At 38.1% G+C, this 17694-nt stretch overlaps 1 protein-coding gene across 1 annotated transcript; it reads left to right on the forward strand.

The window, feature by feature from the left end:
* The first annotated feature begins 5680 nt into the window (after positions 1-5680).
* Positions 5681-7231, forward strand: LOC118821679 (titin-cap (telethonin)). Its single transcript, XM_036590400.1, has 2 exons — positions 5681-5984; positions 6822-7231. The coding sequence occupies exons 1-2, from the start codon at positions 5836-5838 to the stop codon at positions 7210-7212; spliced, it is 540 nt and encodes a 179-aa protein (XP_036446293.1). The 5' UTR covers positions 5681-5835; the 3' UTR covers positions 7213-7231.
* Positions 7232-17694: the final 10463 nt, after the last annotated feature.

Here is a 17694-nt window from a genome sequence, read left to right on the forward strand (position 1 = left end):
GATTTTGAACACAGTCCCTGAACTAACCTATCAAGAGGTACAAAGAAAAGAAAGAAAAGGCTTTTTAACACAAAAATCTTCGATCCTCAGCCCCAGCCTTACTGCAGCCACAAGTTCCACGTTGAAAAAATAATAGAAAACTGTAATGATGAACAACAAGTCTTACCTCTTTGAATACTGAACGTGCTGCCTAAAGCCTCTAATTAGCACTCATAAACCAGCAGGTACATCTGGCTAGAACACTGATCACATGAGCAATGGCGACACTCATTTCATGGGCACTTGGGCACTAGACAACCTTACATACAACAGCACTTTCACAAGTCTTACAGCTGTACACCGTAGACCTTACCCGCCAATACTAATGCTTTAAGATGCTGTAGCATGGCACATGTCAACTTCTGAACTTGTTTACTTTTAGAATGTGTTTGGTTCCTCTTTAGGGCCCTTGAAATAGTGTCATCTGTCACTTTTTTTCATCCAGTGTTTCAGGGGAATACTTTGACTTTCATTTGCCGATGCTCTTATTACCATAGATTCTGTGTGCTAGTAGAACCGTGATGCAGAATAATGTACAGTCAGTCGACAAAGTTATTTTAGCTGTCTATCACAGCATATTGGAGTTGAAATTAAATAAAGAACATGAGCTTAAAGTACACCAAGAACAAACAGGAGTTGAAGACGACCTGTCAGAGCATTACTAGAGAAGAAATTCAGCATCTGCTGGTGTTTATGGGTTTCAGGAGTTATTGATTGCAAAGGATTTGCATTGAAAGGACAATTTACTTTAAGGTTATCCAATTACTTTTGAGCTTCTAAAAATGGGGGCTATGTATAAAAATGGTTGTAATTCCTACACCTTTTACTGCTCAAATTAAAGCTGAATGTCTACAGTTTGAGCTCATGGTCATTATTTAATTTACGACAACAGCAAAAATAACTTTGTTGACATGCAAATATATTTATGGACCTCACTGAAAATAAAAACATTTGAATATTTTTGTTAAAATGTTGCTATGTGTGATGTGTATATGGACATTACAAAACCAGCATATTTTTATTTCATGACAGAAGAAAATGTATAATACCATCAAATATAGAAATATTTATAATTTATTAACATCAACTTGAAACAGTTTACATAAAAAGAATAGTATAATTTTGAATAAAAATATTATATTGATATAAATATTACAAGTAAACTACAGTATGTCTCCATGTAATGTATTTTGCGTTTGAAAGTTCTGTAGAATAAATCTGTGTGATGTTTTCTGAAGAAGAACACATTTTTTCTCTCTTTCTATATTGTTCTCATGTTGAAAAGCCTGTTTTGGGGCAATACCTTAAAAAGGGGGGAAAAACAAGCTACTCTGTGTACACAGTGTAAAAGGTGTCTGTGTTTTCAACTGTGGAGTTCAGATACATGTAGTGTTAATGCTTCTGATGTGATCATTGATTAAATCAGTCAGTCAGTACACTAATCAAAGGGTAAATGTATTTAATCATGTCTTGTATGTTGCTTGTTTGAAAGACTTCTGATGTTCAGTAGATATAATAAAGAAACTGAATGAAAGCTGTTTTTATTCAGTTATTTTTTGGAGTAAACAACAGGATGTAGAGGAATTTAGGCCTTTTAAATGTGTACAATTTTATAATTACGGTACTGTATAATTATGGTTGGTGTAAAGGTAAGAACTTTGTTTTTGAAACTTGTTTTTTTGCAGCTTGTTGTGATGTCCAAACTTACTGTAACAGAAATTGTATATGGTGGGCTGTAAGTGAACATCATCTCTCTGAGTACAAGTCACTGGAGGGAACATCCTGGTTGCGTAACTCATGACTGGCATACCATATCCATACCATACAGTGTGCTGAGCTGTCAGAACGAGCGTTAGTGACATCAATTCCTTTATTCGTCCTGTGTGTCAGGGAGAGAGTCGCAGTAAAGGACAGAGATGTGTGTGTGTGCGTAACCTGAGAAGTTGGCTGTCTTCAACATCTGTCAGCAGTGCAGTAAGTCATACCAATGACTGAAACTCAATGTCACATAGACTCACCCTTAGCTTCTCACTATAGATACACTGTGACTATTTCACTTTTCATTTCCATGTACATACATATAATGGACTCTTGAGTCCAAATTTGGGGATTTGAGGCCCCAGTAAGGTTCTAGCACAACCGCTTCATCTGTTGTACATTTTATTACAGTGTTCAAGAAAAAACATCTTAATTATTATAATAGTAGACACTGTCTTGCCAGTTGCAGTGGTCCTCAGTTGACTCTTTGTAGTTGGACACGAACATTCAGAAACAATCCAGTTCAGTATTAAATAATAAGAAAAAAATGTGTTGACCTCCAGCTTGGAAAGCTGACTTTATATCGCTACCCACCTGTTGAAAATATTGTATTTTTAAATGTGATGGCTACACAAAGTTATGGTATATTTTTTCATTTTATTTATTTATCCAATATGTTAAACTCAGCAAATAGACTGAAATTGTGCACTAAAATTACAGAAAAATGCCACATTGAGCTTTGACAGCAACCTAACAACCTAACAAAGATCCTGTTTTCAAACCTTAAAAGTAACTTTTCATCATGTGTTTTTCCATTACTGAGTTGTGTGTACATCACAGAATTCACTCCTTTTAATCACTATCTTATCCTGGCTAGTTCTTACAGTGAGAGCTAGTCAGGCAAAAATACAGCCTTCGCATGGCAAGTTTAGCCTCCTAAACTAAACAAGTCTGTAATCCTCCATATAAATTTAATACAGATAATTTTTATGCACAGATTCATCAAAAACATACTGTTAATGTCAAACACGTGTATGTGAGATATATTTCGATGTTACTGTTCTGATATCAGCTCTTCAAAACAAAGTTGTTTTACACAGCTGATTTTCACTAATCATCTATGTTCTGATAAACATATTTATTGTACTCAGGTTGGAAACCTTGTCAGATTCAAACAGCATATAATTACTGAATTAATTGTATTTTGTGTTGATTTAGCAGACATTTAGCAACTAGCACCTCAGTCTCTTTCAATTAACAACACCTGCAGGGGTTAGTTGTAACATTTAAACTTGCCTCATTTTTTGGCTGAATTGTTTTTAGGCAGTAGGTGCTGGATACAAAGTTTGGTTTTTTACTCTGAGAATCTTTGGAATCCTTGGAATCACAGCTCTGATCTCAAATTAAGTTTGTTCCAGCCAAACCTAATTAGAGATTAGAGTTGTGAGGGTTGATAATTACCTTAACAATACAGGCTACCTCATAATGAGGCCTACAAAGCACATACAGCTACTTCTATTTAGCATTTGTTACAAGTTCTTGATGAAATCAGTTCCTGATTTAAAACGTCATGAAAGACCTTAGCAAGCATTTCAGCAATTCCTCTCTTCGTCCTGTAAATCAGCTGCTCTGAAGCCCCAGCAAATGCTGCAACTGATCAAATTAGGAAAGGTAGTTAAAAGGCTTAAGCATTTGCTCTTACGATTAGCTGTTAATCTTTTGTAGCCCCTCATGTGTCTTGTTTTTTCCAGAGCTGTGATTCCACAAGCTGGTTCTCTCCTCTCAAACGTGCAGTAACTCTTCGAATGTAATTGTGTCTCCCCAACAGCGACAAAAGCACAACAGACAGAGGACTAAAATAGTTTCCATGTTGGCTATCACTCATCTGAGTTTCCACATTAGTGAAGCCTGGCCCTGAAGCTCCGGTGCAGCCATAAGAGCTGTTAAAGAGCCCAGGCAGGGTGGGGTTTGTGACTGGGGTTATGTTTGGGTCTCTGTGCTTCCACTGTGATGATAACAATGGTGCCAATAGTGGCTGCATGGGTATGGACAGCAGACAATAGTGTTCATTAAAATACTGCTGATATTGAAGAAGCTGCAATATGCAAATAACTACAAAACACAAATATGGAATATCGTTATCAAATCTCAGAAGTTCCAGATAAGTTCCAGTGAGTGTTTGGATGAATCAGCATATTGATCAACAAACATAAATAATTTTGATCAAAATAACACAGGCCAACCATTAAGCCTTGGACGTTGCCGTAATTATCACTGATCACTAAAATGTAGTGATGTTATGTGACTTATTTTTTACTTATAGCTTTTTGAAACAAACCAAGAACAAACTTTCAGTCGATGCCACATTTGTTCTTGTTAGTAGAAAATGAGCTATAATGAATTCAGATTGATGAAAAGTTATTGTTGTACTTACAGTCTTGTTTTGCAGAATGTAAAAACAAATGTCTCAGTAAAGAAGAAAAGTTTGGAATCGCTTTCAATTTTATATAACATAAATCATTTTCTTGCAGGTACATGTATAAAATAATACTCAGCTAACTAGTAAGAAGTGTGAAAAGTGAAGATGTGTCTTAGAAGTTGAACAGTAGTAGAGGATTCTAAAATAACAGAAATTCACATTCAGAATGGCGCATATTTAGAAAGTGGTGGTCAAAGTTCAGGCAGAAAATGTTTTAAGAAATTACTACAAATATAGATTTATGGTCATTTTTTATCAGTTACTAACCTCTTTATGTCTTGATAAACCATTTTGGAATATGTTTTAGTGACCAGTGACTAGTTATTCCAAACATTTGAACGTACTTAAGCAAACTACATAATTCATTCAAGTAATTGTGCAATTACATTTATACACTACATCAAAATGACAGCACTTACTCTTTAATTCTAAGGGCTAAGCATGTCAAGGATTCAGCTGTGTGCCTTTATATATTGTCCCACACCTTGCCTTTATTACAGCTTCCATTCTTTTCAGGAGACTTGCTTTCAGTTTTCCAAGGAATTCTGCAGGAATATTTTTCCACACGTCCAAAGTTCTGTCTTAGAAGTTGGCTGCTTTTTCTGTTTCTCACAATCCAAGTAATCCTAAACACATTCAATGATGTTAAGGTCTGGACTCTGGGGTGGTCAGCAGCTTCTTTATTTGAATTGCAGATCTTCTTTCCTCTTATCAGTACCGGCTTCTTGTCAGCTACACATTCTTTCAGAGTCATAGTGTTGAGTTGTCTTCTCACAGTGGAAGGATGGACTACCAGGTCTGTATCCTTTAACTCCTTAAAATTCTCAGGCTTATTAAATACTAAGGATTATTATTCAGTAACTACAGGGACTTCATTGCAAACTGGTTGAGTTATTAATTTTTTGAAATCCAGTTTTTCAAAACTTGTTTTTTTTTTTCCTTTTTTCCTGTAACTTTCATCTTCGTTATGCAGGTGAATTATCTTCTATATCACCTCCTCAGAAATATTTGAATACTCGGTGGATGCTGTGACTGAAAATTATATACATGGAGGGTCTATCGCAGAGTACTATATATTGCAATTGCAACGTGTAGTAATATAATCATCAGCGCTTGACCACCTGTCTCAAGCATGTTTAGTGCTGGAACAGAATGAATTTGGACTGGCTAAGCATCCCAGAGCACCGGATTCAGAATTCCCCTGGTTTGGGTAACGTGTGTGTGTGTGTTGTGGGGATCATTTTCAGGCATCGGGGGAATTTCTGAACCACCGCTGTCCTGTTCCAGCACACAGTGTGTGAGTATGAGTGAGAGTATCAGGTGTCAGCACAGACAGACTGTGGAGTGAGGCCATCGAGTGGAAATAGCATCAGAGGCTGTATAAAAGACAGGCACTCACATCCTCTCACTCATTCACTGAAAGAGCACTCACACATCGAGCGAAGGGTCGAAAGAGCAAACCAAAGATTCTCTTCAGAGAAAGAATCAGAGCCAGAAAAGCCTCTTCAAGAGAAGACAGAGATCCCTTAGACTAACAGGTAGAAACACCCAGGTTGAAGATGCAGGTGTGCACAGTGCTGGAGAAGCGCGGTGGCTGTGTGGTCGGAGCTGAGCTGAGCTGCAGTGTGAGAGAGGAGAATGTTTCCAAGAGAGAAAGCTACAGCGCCGACTGGCAGAGCGTCAACATGAAAACACAGCACGAGGACCGGTGAGTACACCCTCACCCACCCACACACAACTAACTTCAGCTTTAAACACCACAAAACCGATTGCTCGCTCTCAGAACAACTTACTAATTGGTTTCAAACAAAATCATTTGTACTGGTTACTGAGTTGAAAGCTTAATTAGATTAATAGCCGAATAATAAGCCTGCAGTTTAAGGAGTTAAAGTGTTGAGACACCAGATACTTAATTCTCTTAATGTTAATGACAAACTTTCTTTAATTCTCTCTTCTTCTTTAATCCAAAACTATAAATCTGCATCTAGTTTCAATCTTAGGAATTCCGTTTTCTTTCCTCTAGACGTAAAACTTAAAACTTTGGCACCTAAAGGCCTCCAAACATATTCAGATAAGAAGCAGTAGCCTTGAGAAAGATGTATGGCAGTCATTAAGAACAAACAGCTCAACCTTAACCTCTTAAAATCCCAGACTAAGCACAACCTATGGTTTATTACTCAGTAATTACATTGAATAGAATACAAACCACTTGATCTGTGCTTAAAAGGCCCATATCCTACATTTTTTTTTGCACTTTAGTTTTTTCCTGAGGTCCCTGAGGATGGTTGTGTGGGTTATGTAACTAAAACAGTCTTAATTAGTTTTTACCTCTCATTAGCCTTTACAATTAACTAGGCTTTTTTTTATTACAGTGTCTTTGGGACTGACATATTTAAATCACCTCTCTTCTGATTGGCTGCCTTAAATTGTGCCTCATTAAAAAAGCAGTATGGGCTGAAACACTCCTTATAACCTTATAAGCCTGAATCGCTCAGTAATAACCCTAAAGGGGTTAATCACTTTTCTCCTATGCTCCTCTCTGTAGCCAGTCCATGGTGATGTCAGACGATTCTCGGCGGGAGTCTATGTCCCGTTACTGGCAGGCCCGCCCCCTCACCCAGTCATGCCCATCAGGTGTGCGGAGAGTGGGCACTCTGGAGTCGGGCGTTCGGGAGCACCAGCTGCTGCCCTTCAGAAACACCCTCCCCCTGCCCATCTTCAAACCAGCCGAGCTAGGGGTCAGGCTGGGCCGCGGCACCCCCCACACCCCAGAGAACTTCATCCCCGCCTACGCCCCCAGCGGAGCATGCCCAGACAAGCGGGACATCCAAGAGATCACCAAAGAGCTGCCACCTGTCAAACCAATCCGCATGGAGTTCGCCAAAGCGCCCAGAACACTGGGCAGGTCCATGTCCCAGGAGGCCCAGAGAGGGTGAAGAGAGAGTGCGACAGCAGGAAGAAAGAAAGAGAAAGAGAGGGAGCTGAGGCAAAGAATGTATGGACTTTTTTGAACTGTGAAACAGTGTTAAGAAAGAGAGACTGCAAATGTAGATAGAAGACAAAAGCAGTAGAAGCTTTAACTGCTCCCTCCCTGTTAGAGACTGATGTTGTTGATGTTGCAAATTTTTGCAAGTGATTTTGTATAGAGGATCTGAGCTGTAAATAGTATCTATTGATTAAAGAGAAACCTCTAGTCAGATAGAAGCAAGTTGTATGCTTCAAGTAAAGCTGTTTTTAAATGTGAGAAAGAGAATGAGAGGAAGAGAGAGGTACAGCATGTTCTTAGGAAGATACTGTAAAAAAAACCTGTATAAAATAGCTATAGGTTTGTGAAAGCTGGAGTCTTTGAGTATTGTTCTGGTTGGTTTGCAGTTGTATGACAGTACTGAGTATAGAACGTATCTTCATATGCCAGTCTCTCCTGAGAGAGAGAGAGAGAGAGAGAGAGAGAGAGAGAGAGAGAGAGAGAGAGAGAGAGAGAGAGAGAGAGAGAGAGAGAGAGAGAGAGAGAGAGAGAGAGAGAGAGAGAGAGAGAGAGAGAGAGTCAGGTTCAGATATATCTTAGCCATCCTTCAAGTTCAGCAGTAAAGAATGCTGAGTCTGTTCAGTGTTCAGAGAAAAGAGATAAATGTTTTACTTTTGTTAAAATGTAATTGCATTGTTTATCAGCTGTTTATTCACATTCACTGGTTAATAACTCAGAAATAACTAACAAAACATGGGTTTGAGACTGATAGTGGTCTTGCACTGTTTTTGAGCTGTTTAATGTACTGATTCCATTAATAAATGACATTAAAACTACACACTGCTTCAGGCCTTTTTTATGTGTTAAAATACACATTTTACCCTTTCCACCCTATTATTCCATTATTAATCTTCAATCTTATAGATTATTTATGTTTATTATTCAGAAGCTATTATGAAATACAGTCACATGCAATAGTTTGAACGCTCCTGAACAATTTGTATGTTTTATTAACACAGTCTACAGGGAACTACTAAGTTTCACACTTATATGGAGTTCGTCCCCCCCTTTGCAGCTATAACAGCTTCCACTCTTCTGGAAAGCTTTCTGCAAGATTTTGGAGTGTGTCTGTGGGACTTTTTGCCGTTTCAGTCAAAAGAGGTCAGAAACTGATGTTGGATGAGAGGGCCTGGCTCACAATCTCCATTCTAGTTCATCCCAAAGGTGTATGATGGGGTTGAGGTCAGGTCTCTGTATGGGCCAGTCAATTTCTTCCACACCAAACTCAGCCAGCCATGCCTTTATAGACCTTGCTTTGTGCACTGGATCACAGTCATGCTGGAACAGAAAAGGGTCTTTTCCTAAACTGTACCCACAAAGTTGGAAGCATAGATTTGTCCAAAATGTCTTGGTCTGCTGAAACATTAATATTTATGTTAATAATAATATATTATTATTATTATAATATAATATACTAAGGTGTCTAAGCCAACCCCTGAAAAACTACTCCATATCCTTATCCCTCCTCCACAAAACCAGTTGGCACAGTGTAGTCAGGCAGGCAGGGTTCTCCTGGCATTCACCAAACACAGACTCGCCCGTCAGACTGCCAGATAGAGAAGTGTGATTCGTCACTCCACAGAATGTGTTTCCACTGCTCCACAGTCTAGAGGCAGTGTGCTTTACATCACTCCCCCCAACACTTGGCATTGTGATCTTAGGCTTGTCTGTAACTGCTCAGCTATGGAAACCCATTTAGTGAAGCTCCTAATGTGCAGTTCTTTTGCTGATGTTGCTTCCAGGGGCAATTTGGAATCTTTAGTGAGGGATTCAATAGAGGATAGGCACTGTGCGCTTCAGCACCCGGCAGCCCCACTCTGTGAATTATCATGACGTGTCGCTTTCATTTCACAGTAATAGCACTTACAGTTGACAGGGGCAGATCAAGCAGGACAGAAATTTTACAAACTGACTTGTGGCAGAGGTGGCATCCTATGACAGTACCATGTTTAAAGTCACTGAGCTCATCAGTATGACCCATTTTACTGCCAGTGTTTGTCTATCGAATTTGCAAGGCTATGTGCTTAATTTGATCCACCTGGTAGCAATGGGTGTAGCTGAAACACCTGAACTCAATAATTAGAAGAGGTGTCCCAATACTTTTGTCCATATAGTGTAGTTTTACATATTTACATTATGTGTTTTACTTTTTCTCAGTATGTTAAATTCAGCAAATAAACAGTAATTCTGCATTAAACAGTGCAGAGGTATGTTCTCTGTACAGGACGTGTGGACTTTTTTTAACTTAAAAATTAACAAAATATGTAAATTGTTCTAGGGTGCATAATTTAATGGCTGCAACACAAATAAAGTCATTCAGAGTGGTTTGATGTGAAATGGTTCGTTGTAGAAAAACTCTGTTTTCTTTACAGTGGTGCTGATAAGAACCAGGGGTTGCAATATTTACAACACAAATATAGCAATTTTATTTACTATCCAAAATGACCAGTGACCCAACACATGTCTTTTCAATAAAGTCTCATTTTTTGTAATGTTAATAATGATAAAATAGAAGATTTCTGTGGGGACCGATTTGCCTTAGAACACCCTGCAAGTACCTCTTCACCAGGAATGTTTAAAGAAAAAAGAGTTCAAGCCCAAAAGCTCACCTTCAAACTATCATAGAACAACATATCAGGCCTCAGGTAGTGTATTCATATCTATTTCATATAATAACTTTCTGTCAGGTGATTTATAGAGACATAAACCTCTTCAGATATCAGTACTGTGAACTATTCTGACTCTGGATGACTTTATTAACATCTTACCCTTATCTTTTTGTTTTAACTCAATGGAATTTATCTTCAAGAGGTTACAGTGATGCTCAAAATATGCTGAAAGCATTTGACAATGCAGACAGACAGAAATGAGTTGAATGTGTAAAATGGGGTCATTCAGATTTTCTCAGCTGTTCTGTGGGGTATTAAGTCTACTGGGAGAAACAGGTGCTTTAGCCCTGAAATAGTACAAACACTCACTGTATAAACTGAATTATCATATATCATACACGCAGGCCACCGCATTGCCTTTTCAAACAATGGTCACCGAGTCCAGCTGTCATAAACTGTAGGCTCATTGATATTAGAAGCTTATCATGGAAAACAAGTTGGGGAGAGTGGAGATGAAGGCACGAATGGAATGAGAGAGCAGGACTGGCTGTCCTTTGGCATCTTTCCCTTTTATTTTTGCCAGCTTGGTAGTTAGCATGACAGACCTTCAATAGTCTTTCTTTAACAGTTCACTTTACTTAAAAAGTTGGCATTGGATAAGTAGCCTCCATTTCTCAACTGAGGTTAATTTTAATTTAATGCTGTGATAACTATAGTTGTGCATAAAGACATGAAAACAACAGAGATGAAAAATGAGAAGAAAAATCTGAACTTCTCATAATACCTGAATACTCTTAATGTTTGTCATTTGGCTGCTGCTGCAAACATAGTTTTCCAATTACCCTAAATGTAATTGATTATCTGAGACGTGTCTGGAGTCCAAATTTTGCTTCTTTAGCTCAGAACTGTGTTTAGCAGTGAGGCTAACATTACTAGCAAGCACTAGAACTCAGTAGTCACCCAAATAGCCCTAATAATTTCTGTAAAAATACATCATCAAAATGTCTTTTAACCACTCAAACTGTATCCAGGTCTTCATTAAGGTTGCAAAGACTTGTCAGTGTAGTTTAGGACACAGTATGACTTACTGTAAACTATAAAAATGAACAAAACTGCAGGCAGCCACTTTAGACCACAGACTACTCAGGAGTTGGAGTGCATCTTTAATAAACACCTGGAAGCGGTTTGAGAGAAGTTTTGGGGATGTGTTTTTATACAAATGATCTGGGCTATTTGGGTGACAAATGAGCTCCAGTGTTTGTCAGCAATGTTAGTTTTGTAGCTCCAGTTCTAAACTAAAGACACAGAAGTTGGATTCCAAACATGTCTTAGCTGATTGACTACATTTGGGGTAAGTGAAAAATTGGGCAAATTTGATTTTTCACTGAACAATTCCTTTAACAGGAATGGGCTGAGATATAAAGTAGGCAAATACATATAAATGTCTTGATTTCAGAACAGGATGCTTTTGCTTCTTACTTTCCCATATATGTACTGAATGGACTGGGTAGTAAACAATTGAATAGTTCATTTGCAAAAACGGTAAACACCATCCTTTAAAAAAAACAGCTTTCTGAGTTATTCTGAACACACAGCACATTCTGAACCCTTAACACGTTTTGTCACAAAAGCTGTTATTGTCCACTGTCAAGGCATTGCAAGTTCACGTTTACAGCAGAAACAGTGAAACGTCAGCGCTGTTCTCCAGCAGAACCTGATAAATCTGTTCAGTCAATCAGTGCGCAGTATTTGGGTCAGGCGTCGCAACACTGCTGTGAACTGTTTTAGACAGAAACTGAAATGGTTTCCTTCTCCCTACAAAGCGCAGCACGTAGGTCTTAAAATAATGACTCCTGCATCTAGACAGAGCACAGTGTGTCTAACAAAGAGCCACTGTGGACTTCCATACTGGACATAAAGTGCAATATTAGGGTGTTAAAGCCAAAATTTCATAGCTCACATAGTGCACTATATAGGGAGCAGTGAGCCATTTAAGATGCAGCCTAAGGATTTTCCCGAGGTGTGCTGAACAATAATGGACTGTATTTGTTGCAATTTCCAGATTTTTACCTGCTTGTTTTATGTTAAAGAAGGTTGAATATTGCACTTCAAAGAAACTTATATCTATTAAATGTTGTTTAACTCCGACCATACATGAAATGAAAAGTTGTATTTTGTTGAGTTACTTTTTCTTAATCAAAACAACCCAACAGCAGTTTGACTGATATTACCTGGAATGCACAACAAAAAATGTGATTTATGAAAATGAATTAAAATGCAGATATCTATTTTTTGCAATCAACTGAGTTAGAGGACTAATCTCAGATCAGATTCTTCTGTATTTATAATAGTTTTTGTGATTCTAGATCAGCACTCTCGCTTCTGAGATGGTTTGTGAATACAGGTCAGGTTCAAGATGAGGTTTATCTATTAACTGACCAATCCATGTCCTGCCCACGAATGTGTCCTTTCACAGCTCCTGTGCTGTGAAAGATCAGCTGAGCAGGCTTTATAGATATTGTAGTACAGTATGTTTAGAGTCTGTGTATAACGCTGCTGAGCTGGACTGTGCTGTTGGAGCTATCTGATTGTAAGCAGGTTGTAAAAGTCAAAGTTTCATCATGCTTGCATTAGCTTGATAACACAATAACCTGTACAATATACATACCACACATGTACAAAATAAACATCATTTTAAAAAAAAACTAAGTGCTACAGTTTCTCAAAGTGTTCAGTGGGATTTTTGCCAGTGTTTTGTAACCTCGCAACAGTAGCAACAAAACAACAGATTTGTGAGCGGAGCATAGACAGGTCAATTCAGTAATACTGTAAATACAGAAATAGAAAAAAAAGACTTTATGGATATGAATATTGCTCAATCACATTACAGCACCTACACTAAACAGCGAGAAGCTCCTGCAGAAGAACACATGAAGCATTATGTTAACACACTATTAATAGTAGTGTTGGATGGTGTTTACTTTCATTCGCCTGCCGCTGATGAAGTAATGCTTCTGGTAAAGCGTGAGTGGGAAAGAAAAATCTCCAGCACATGCTGTCTGCTGCATCACTCATAGCTCTTTTATGAGATTTGTGCTAACAGCGTCTTACTGAACATGCTGTACCCATACCCCCGGCACCCCCCCCGCCCCACCCGCCCCCCAAACTCAAACTCACAAGCACCTTTAATTAAAGCATACAACCTGGCTGTTTGTAATCAGAGCTGTCTCTGTGTAATCCTGTGTCTCATTATTTCTGTACAGGGAAGATATTAATAGATATTAATAACTAAATTAACAGAATTTGTACTGAAGGGAGGGACAGGAAGAGATGTACTCTCCCTCTGATCTCTTAATCCTGAATGTTCTCATTCTTTCTATGTGTTCTTTCATTCTATTCCCCCACAAATGTCACATCTCTCTCTCTCTCTCTCTCTCTCTCTCTCTCTCTCTGTCACACACACACACACACACACACACACACACTTTTTTCTTCAATGTTTAGTGTTTATGATCATCAGTTTTTTTTTTTACTTTACAAAAGTGACTATTCTACACTTTATAAGTTTTGCAGATAAAGAGTTTGATTGATAAGTATAGTACTATCCAGTGAAAATGTATTCATTTACGAGTTATTCATTTTCAGGAGATATTTCTGAGTAGATACGATAATCCACAGCATAAGGAAAGCAAAAGTCAAATAAAAGTGAGTTTTAAAAAACAAAAAACAGGAGTTTCCAAAACTGGACTTAATTATGAACCTGGTTGCTGGTTACTGAGGAAAAATGGAAAAAAAGAAGAAAACATAGAAGCTGCTGGTGTTCTCAGGATGATGAACTGACCACACCATAGTCCAGACCTCAATACCACGGGATTACTTGGACTATTAGAAGCAAAAAATTTAACCAACTTCTAAGACTGAACTTTGCAGGTGTGAAAAATATCCCTGCAGATTTCTTTGAAAATCTGACAGGAAGAGCCCTGAAAAGAACAGACGCTGTGATAAAGGTAAAATGTTAAGGACTCTGTGTGATTTTTCTTGACAAATGAATAACTTACTTGAATGAATAGCATACTTGATGTCTGTTTATTAGAAATTAAATGAATGAAGAGTGGTTTACTGTATATTGACTGTTAACTGACACATTTTCACATAATGAAGGCCATTCATGTAAATCAGTCTCAGACCCTGATCATGGAGAGCTGCCTTCCTGCGAAACCTAGTTCCAACCACAATTTACCACTCCTGGCAAAGCTAATCAACCTTTTCGCATGTCCCTGATTGGCTGATCAGATGTATTGGAGTTAAGTACGGGGTGGGGATGCTTATGAATACAGGTTGGAACCAAACTCTGCAGGAAGGATAGCTCTCAAGGACCAGGGCTGGAGACCACTGGTGTAAATGATACATGACCCGAGAGAAGGCCATAAGGGATCTTTCATTTGGGTATTAAACAGAATGAGGCATGCGCACATGTGTATCCTCATATCAACAAAGTGCCCAGCAGAGCTCTTATATAACCAGAGTAACAGATATGTCTGTCAGCCCCTGACAACACACATAAACACAAACACACACACACTTAATCAGTCATGTTAAGAGTTTACTTCTTCACACTGCTGGTAAAGCAGAGTTTTAGCAACACTTCACCCAAAAATAACATGTAAACAATCAGCAGAAATGCACAATAAATAAAATCAGACATCAGATCATTACCAAATGGACCAAAACAGATGGCAACAGAATGTTTAATGTACATATTTAGCAGGCGTTTACCTTTGAAAGTTCATATGGACTCAGGAGTGAGTGGCACATATAAAACTTCAACAATGTTTACATTCTACATCCTACAGCATTACTAAGGCCCTTTAAACCAAAATGGCTCCTAGGAAAACAGAATATTGTATAATGTACATATTAAACAGTTGTTTCCCTTTGAAGTTTCTTATCACTGAACTCCTAAATGTGATTATTTCCATTTACTTTAGGAAGGAATTGCCCTTAGTAACGCCAAGAAAGTGTTTGTGAAATGTAGTCATTAAAATTACATTATACTAGATTTGTGTTTGCATAGATAAAACTTGAACAATGTTTACATATGACGTCACAATCATTTATTTAAAAAAATAGGAAAATTTTGTTTTCCATGAAATGAGCCCTTTAAAACAAGATGTAAGCTACTTGGAACTTAAAGTGGAATTCACAAAGTCATTTTAAGCTAGATGGCTGATCTCAGATCAGAGGCATTATGTTCAGAATAGTGTGATGATACTATTACTGGTAATTACTGGTGCCTTAATGTTCAGTGTCATTTTATATCTACTAAGTCTACTCTAGTTAGCCATCATAACATCAAACATAATGGACTGAGGTACCTGTAACTGTGGACTAGCATATTGTGATTATTGTATAAATTTATCTGCAACCAGCTTGATTTTATATACAGGGGTGGAAAATTAGTCTGACAATTGGTGGGGAAGATGCTAAATTGCCCCTACATGTGAATGTGGATGTATTTGTCTGGGTGTCTTCCCTGTGATGGATTGGCAACCTGTCCAGGGAGTTTCCTGCCTTACACCTGATGACCGCTGGCATAGGCTCTTAGGAAATCACTAGAAACAAGCCTAAACTTCTGCATATAACTGTACTTATTGTGTCAAATGTAAGCTGGCAGGTGTGTCCCAGTGTGTGTGTGTGCACGAGTTTGTTTGTTTATTTACTGATTACACAGAGTCTGACCTCTGATTCTCTGCAAGACTATCCATGGCCCACACCTCAAACTCACACTGGGAATATGGAATGAGAGAGAGAGAGAGAGAGAGAGAGAGAGAGAGAGAGAGAGAGAGAGAGTGTGTGTGTGTGTGTGTGTGTGTGTGTGTGTGTGTGTGTGTGTGTCTCAGTGATGAGAGATGTGTCTTTATCACAGCAGACTCTGTTATGCAATACAAGTCATCACACACACACTGTCCCCACAGAAGTGCTGGACTCAACATGTGACTTGAAAGGTTAAATCTGCCTAATGACACATAAAGTTCTGAGAAACCTGAGCGCTCGGTCGCTCTTGTGGTTTGTTCAGTTATTTGTCCACATCAACCAGTTTTATATTTCATTTGATGAGTTGCCCAAACCTCTGTCACGTTGCATGGTGTGTGGTGTGTGTACTAAACTATGTTACCGATATAGTAACGTTTGCAGTTTAAATAAAACCACCGTTCAGTAGAACAACAATTCTTCCATCCTACACTCAGAGCAGAAAACACCCAAAATACCATGACTGCATTCATTTTCTCAATAATTCAAAAATGGGTGTGTGTAATAGCTTCCTTGTAGATGCTAGTTAATTTTCAGGTTTTGCACAGCTGAAAATCACAACGTTGTTTTGCTGAATAGAGTATGAAATGTCAAATGTCCAGTGTTGTTCCATTAATCTTAAGCATCCATTGACCTTGCAAAGCTTAAAAACTTAATAAATAAGTAAAAAAATAATTAAATCACAAAGATTTTGGCCTAAAATTTCAGGCAAGAACTGCATGTATCCTTCTCCATTCTTTTACCTTACAGACTTGACTAGTCATGCAATACATGTGAGAGCATTATGTAATCATGATACACAAAGAGTAAATATTGCATTCTTGCATAACACAGGCTAACCATTCACTTTGTAAGCAGTCTATTTTTATCCAACTATCACTGTTACAACAACGATAATTCCTGCTAGCTTCCCTATTGGGTTTGCAGTGTTCTACTAGCATCAAGCTAACTGTGGAGTAAACTGGTTTACACTGGGTTTAATACCACCTGCGGCAGCTGTGGTTTACATACATACGTTTGAACTTCTAATACATGCAAATAATGCATTATTGCTTCATATGTTGCAGATTTACAGTGAATCCAGCAAATATTGCAACTTACAGCTTATCTTTATTTTAGTGGCCTGTTTCCTCTCTTTCAAACCTATTTGAGTGGTAATATCTCCCTCGATTTAGCAAGGAAATACATGATTTGTTTCACTTTTATTCCAAATACATGTCTAATTAGAGTATAATTGTTAATATGTAATTTCGCTGGACACGTTGGACACCTAAAACTGCAGACAAGTAAGTGTGACATATGTCATCTAGAATTCAGAAGAATTAATTTTAGTATGTTATTAAAGGGTCTATGCCACAAAAAAATGAGCCTACAGGTGTTTTGCTCCACCCATTCACAACGAGTGTTTCACTGGGGCACAATATAGAAAAATTTGAATAAAAAAGGTCACGTGAAAATATAAAAAAATGTCTGTTTTTTCTACATAAAGCCACATAAATGTCAAACATATTCACTCTTCTGACCTCTCACCCACTCTGTTGGCTCTCCTCCTTTGATGTTTATGCTCCTTCTCTCATTTTACCCACTGCTAATCTCAGTCTTCCCACCTCTTATTCCCCAGCGTCTTCTCCTCTCTCCTCCTTTACTGCCTTACACAGATTTCAGACAGAAACACTGGGATACTTATAAACTCTGACTCATCCTCAAAGCTAAAGTTCTGCTTACTGACCTCTGCTGGTCACAGGTGTAAATGTGTGTAAATGTACTTTTTACTTCCTTTCCTCATAGAACAGACCAAGCAACGGTATTCCATTTTTACTATCTGTTTTACAATATTCATGATTGTTTATTATATTATGTATATTATAAAGCTTTTGTATAAAGCTTTGTTTGCTCCATTGATCACTCAAAGTTTCTAGTCCATATTTTGTTCTGTTCTAGCTCGCTGTCCACTGTCCACTTGTACGTCTGAA

The sequence above is a fragment of the Colossoma macropomum genome, unplaced genomic scaffold, assembly GCF_904425465.1.
Source record: "Colossoma macropomum unplaced genomic scaffold, Colossoma_macropomum, whole genome shotgun sequence".
Taxonomy (NCBI): domain Eukaryota; kingdom Metazoa; phylum Chordata; class Actinopteri; order Characiformes; family Serrasalmidae; genus Colossoma; species Colossoma macropomum.

Bases quoted from the DNA above. Each gene is read 5' to 3' on its own strand.
- LOC118821679 (XM_036590400.1), top strand. From the start codon at position 5,836: ATGCAGGTGTGCACAGTGCTGGAGAAGCGCGGTGGCTGTGTGGTCGGA. The intron at 5,985-6,821 runs GTGAGTACACCC...TCCTCTCTGTAG, and splicing joins AAAACACAGCACGAGGACCG to CCAGTCCATGGTGATGTCAG.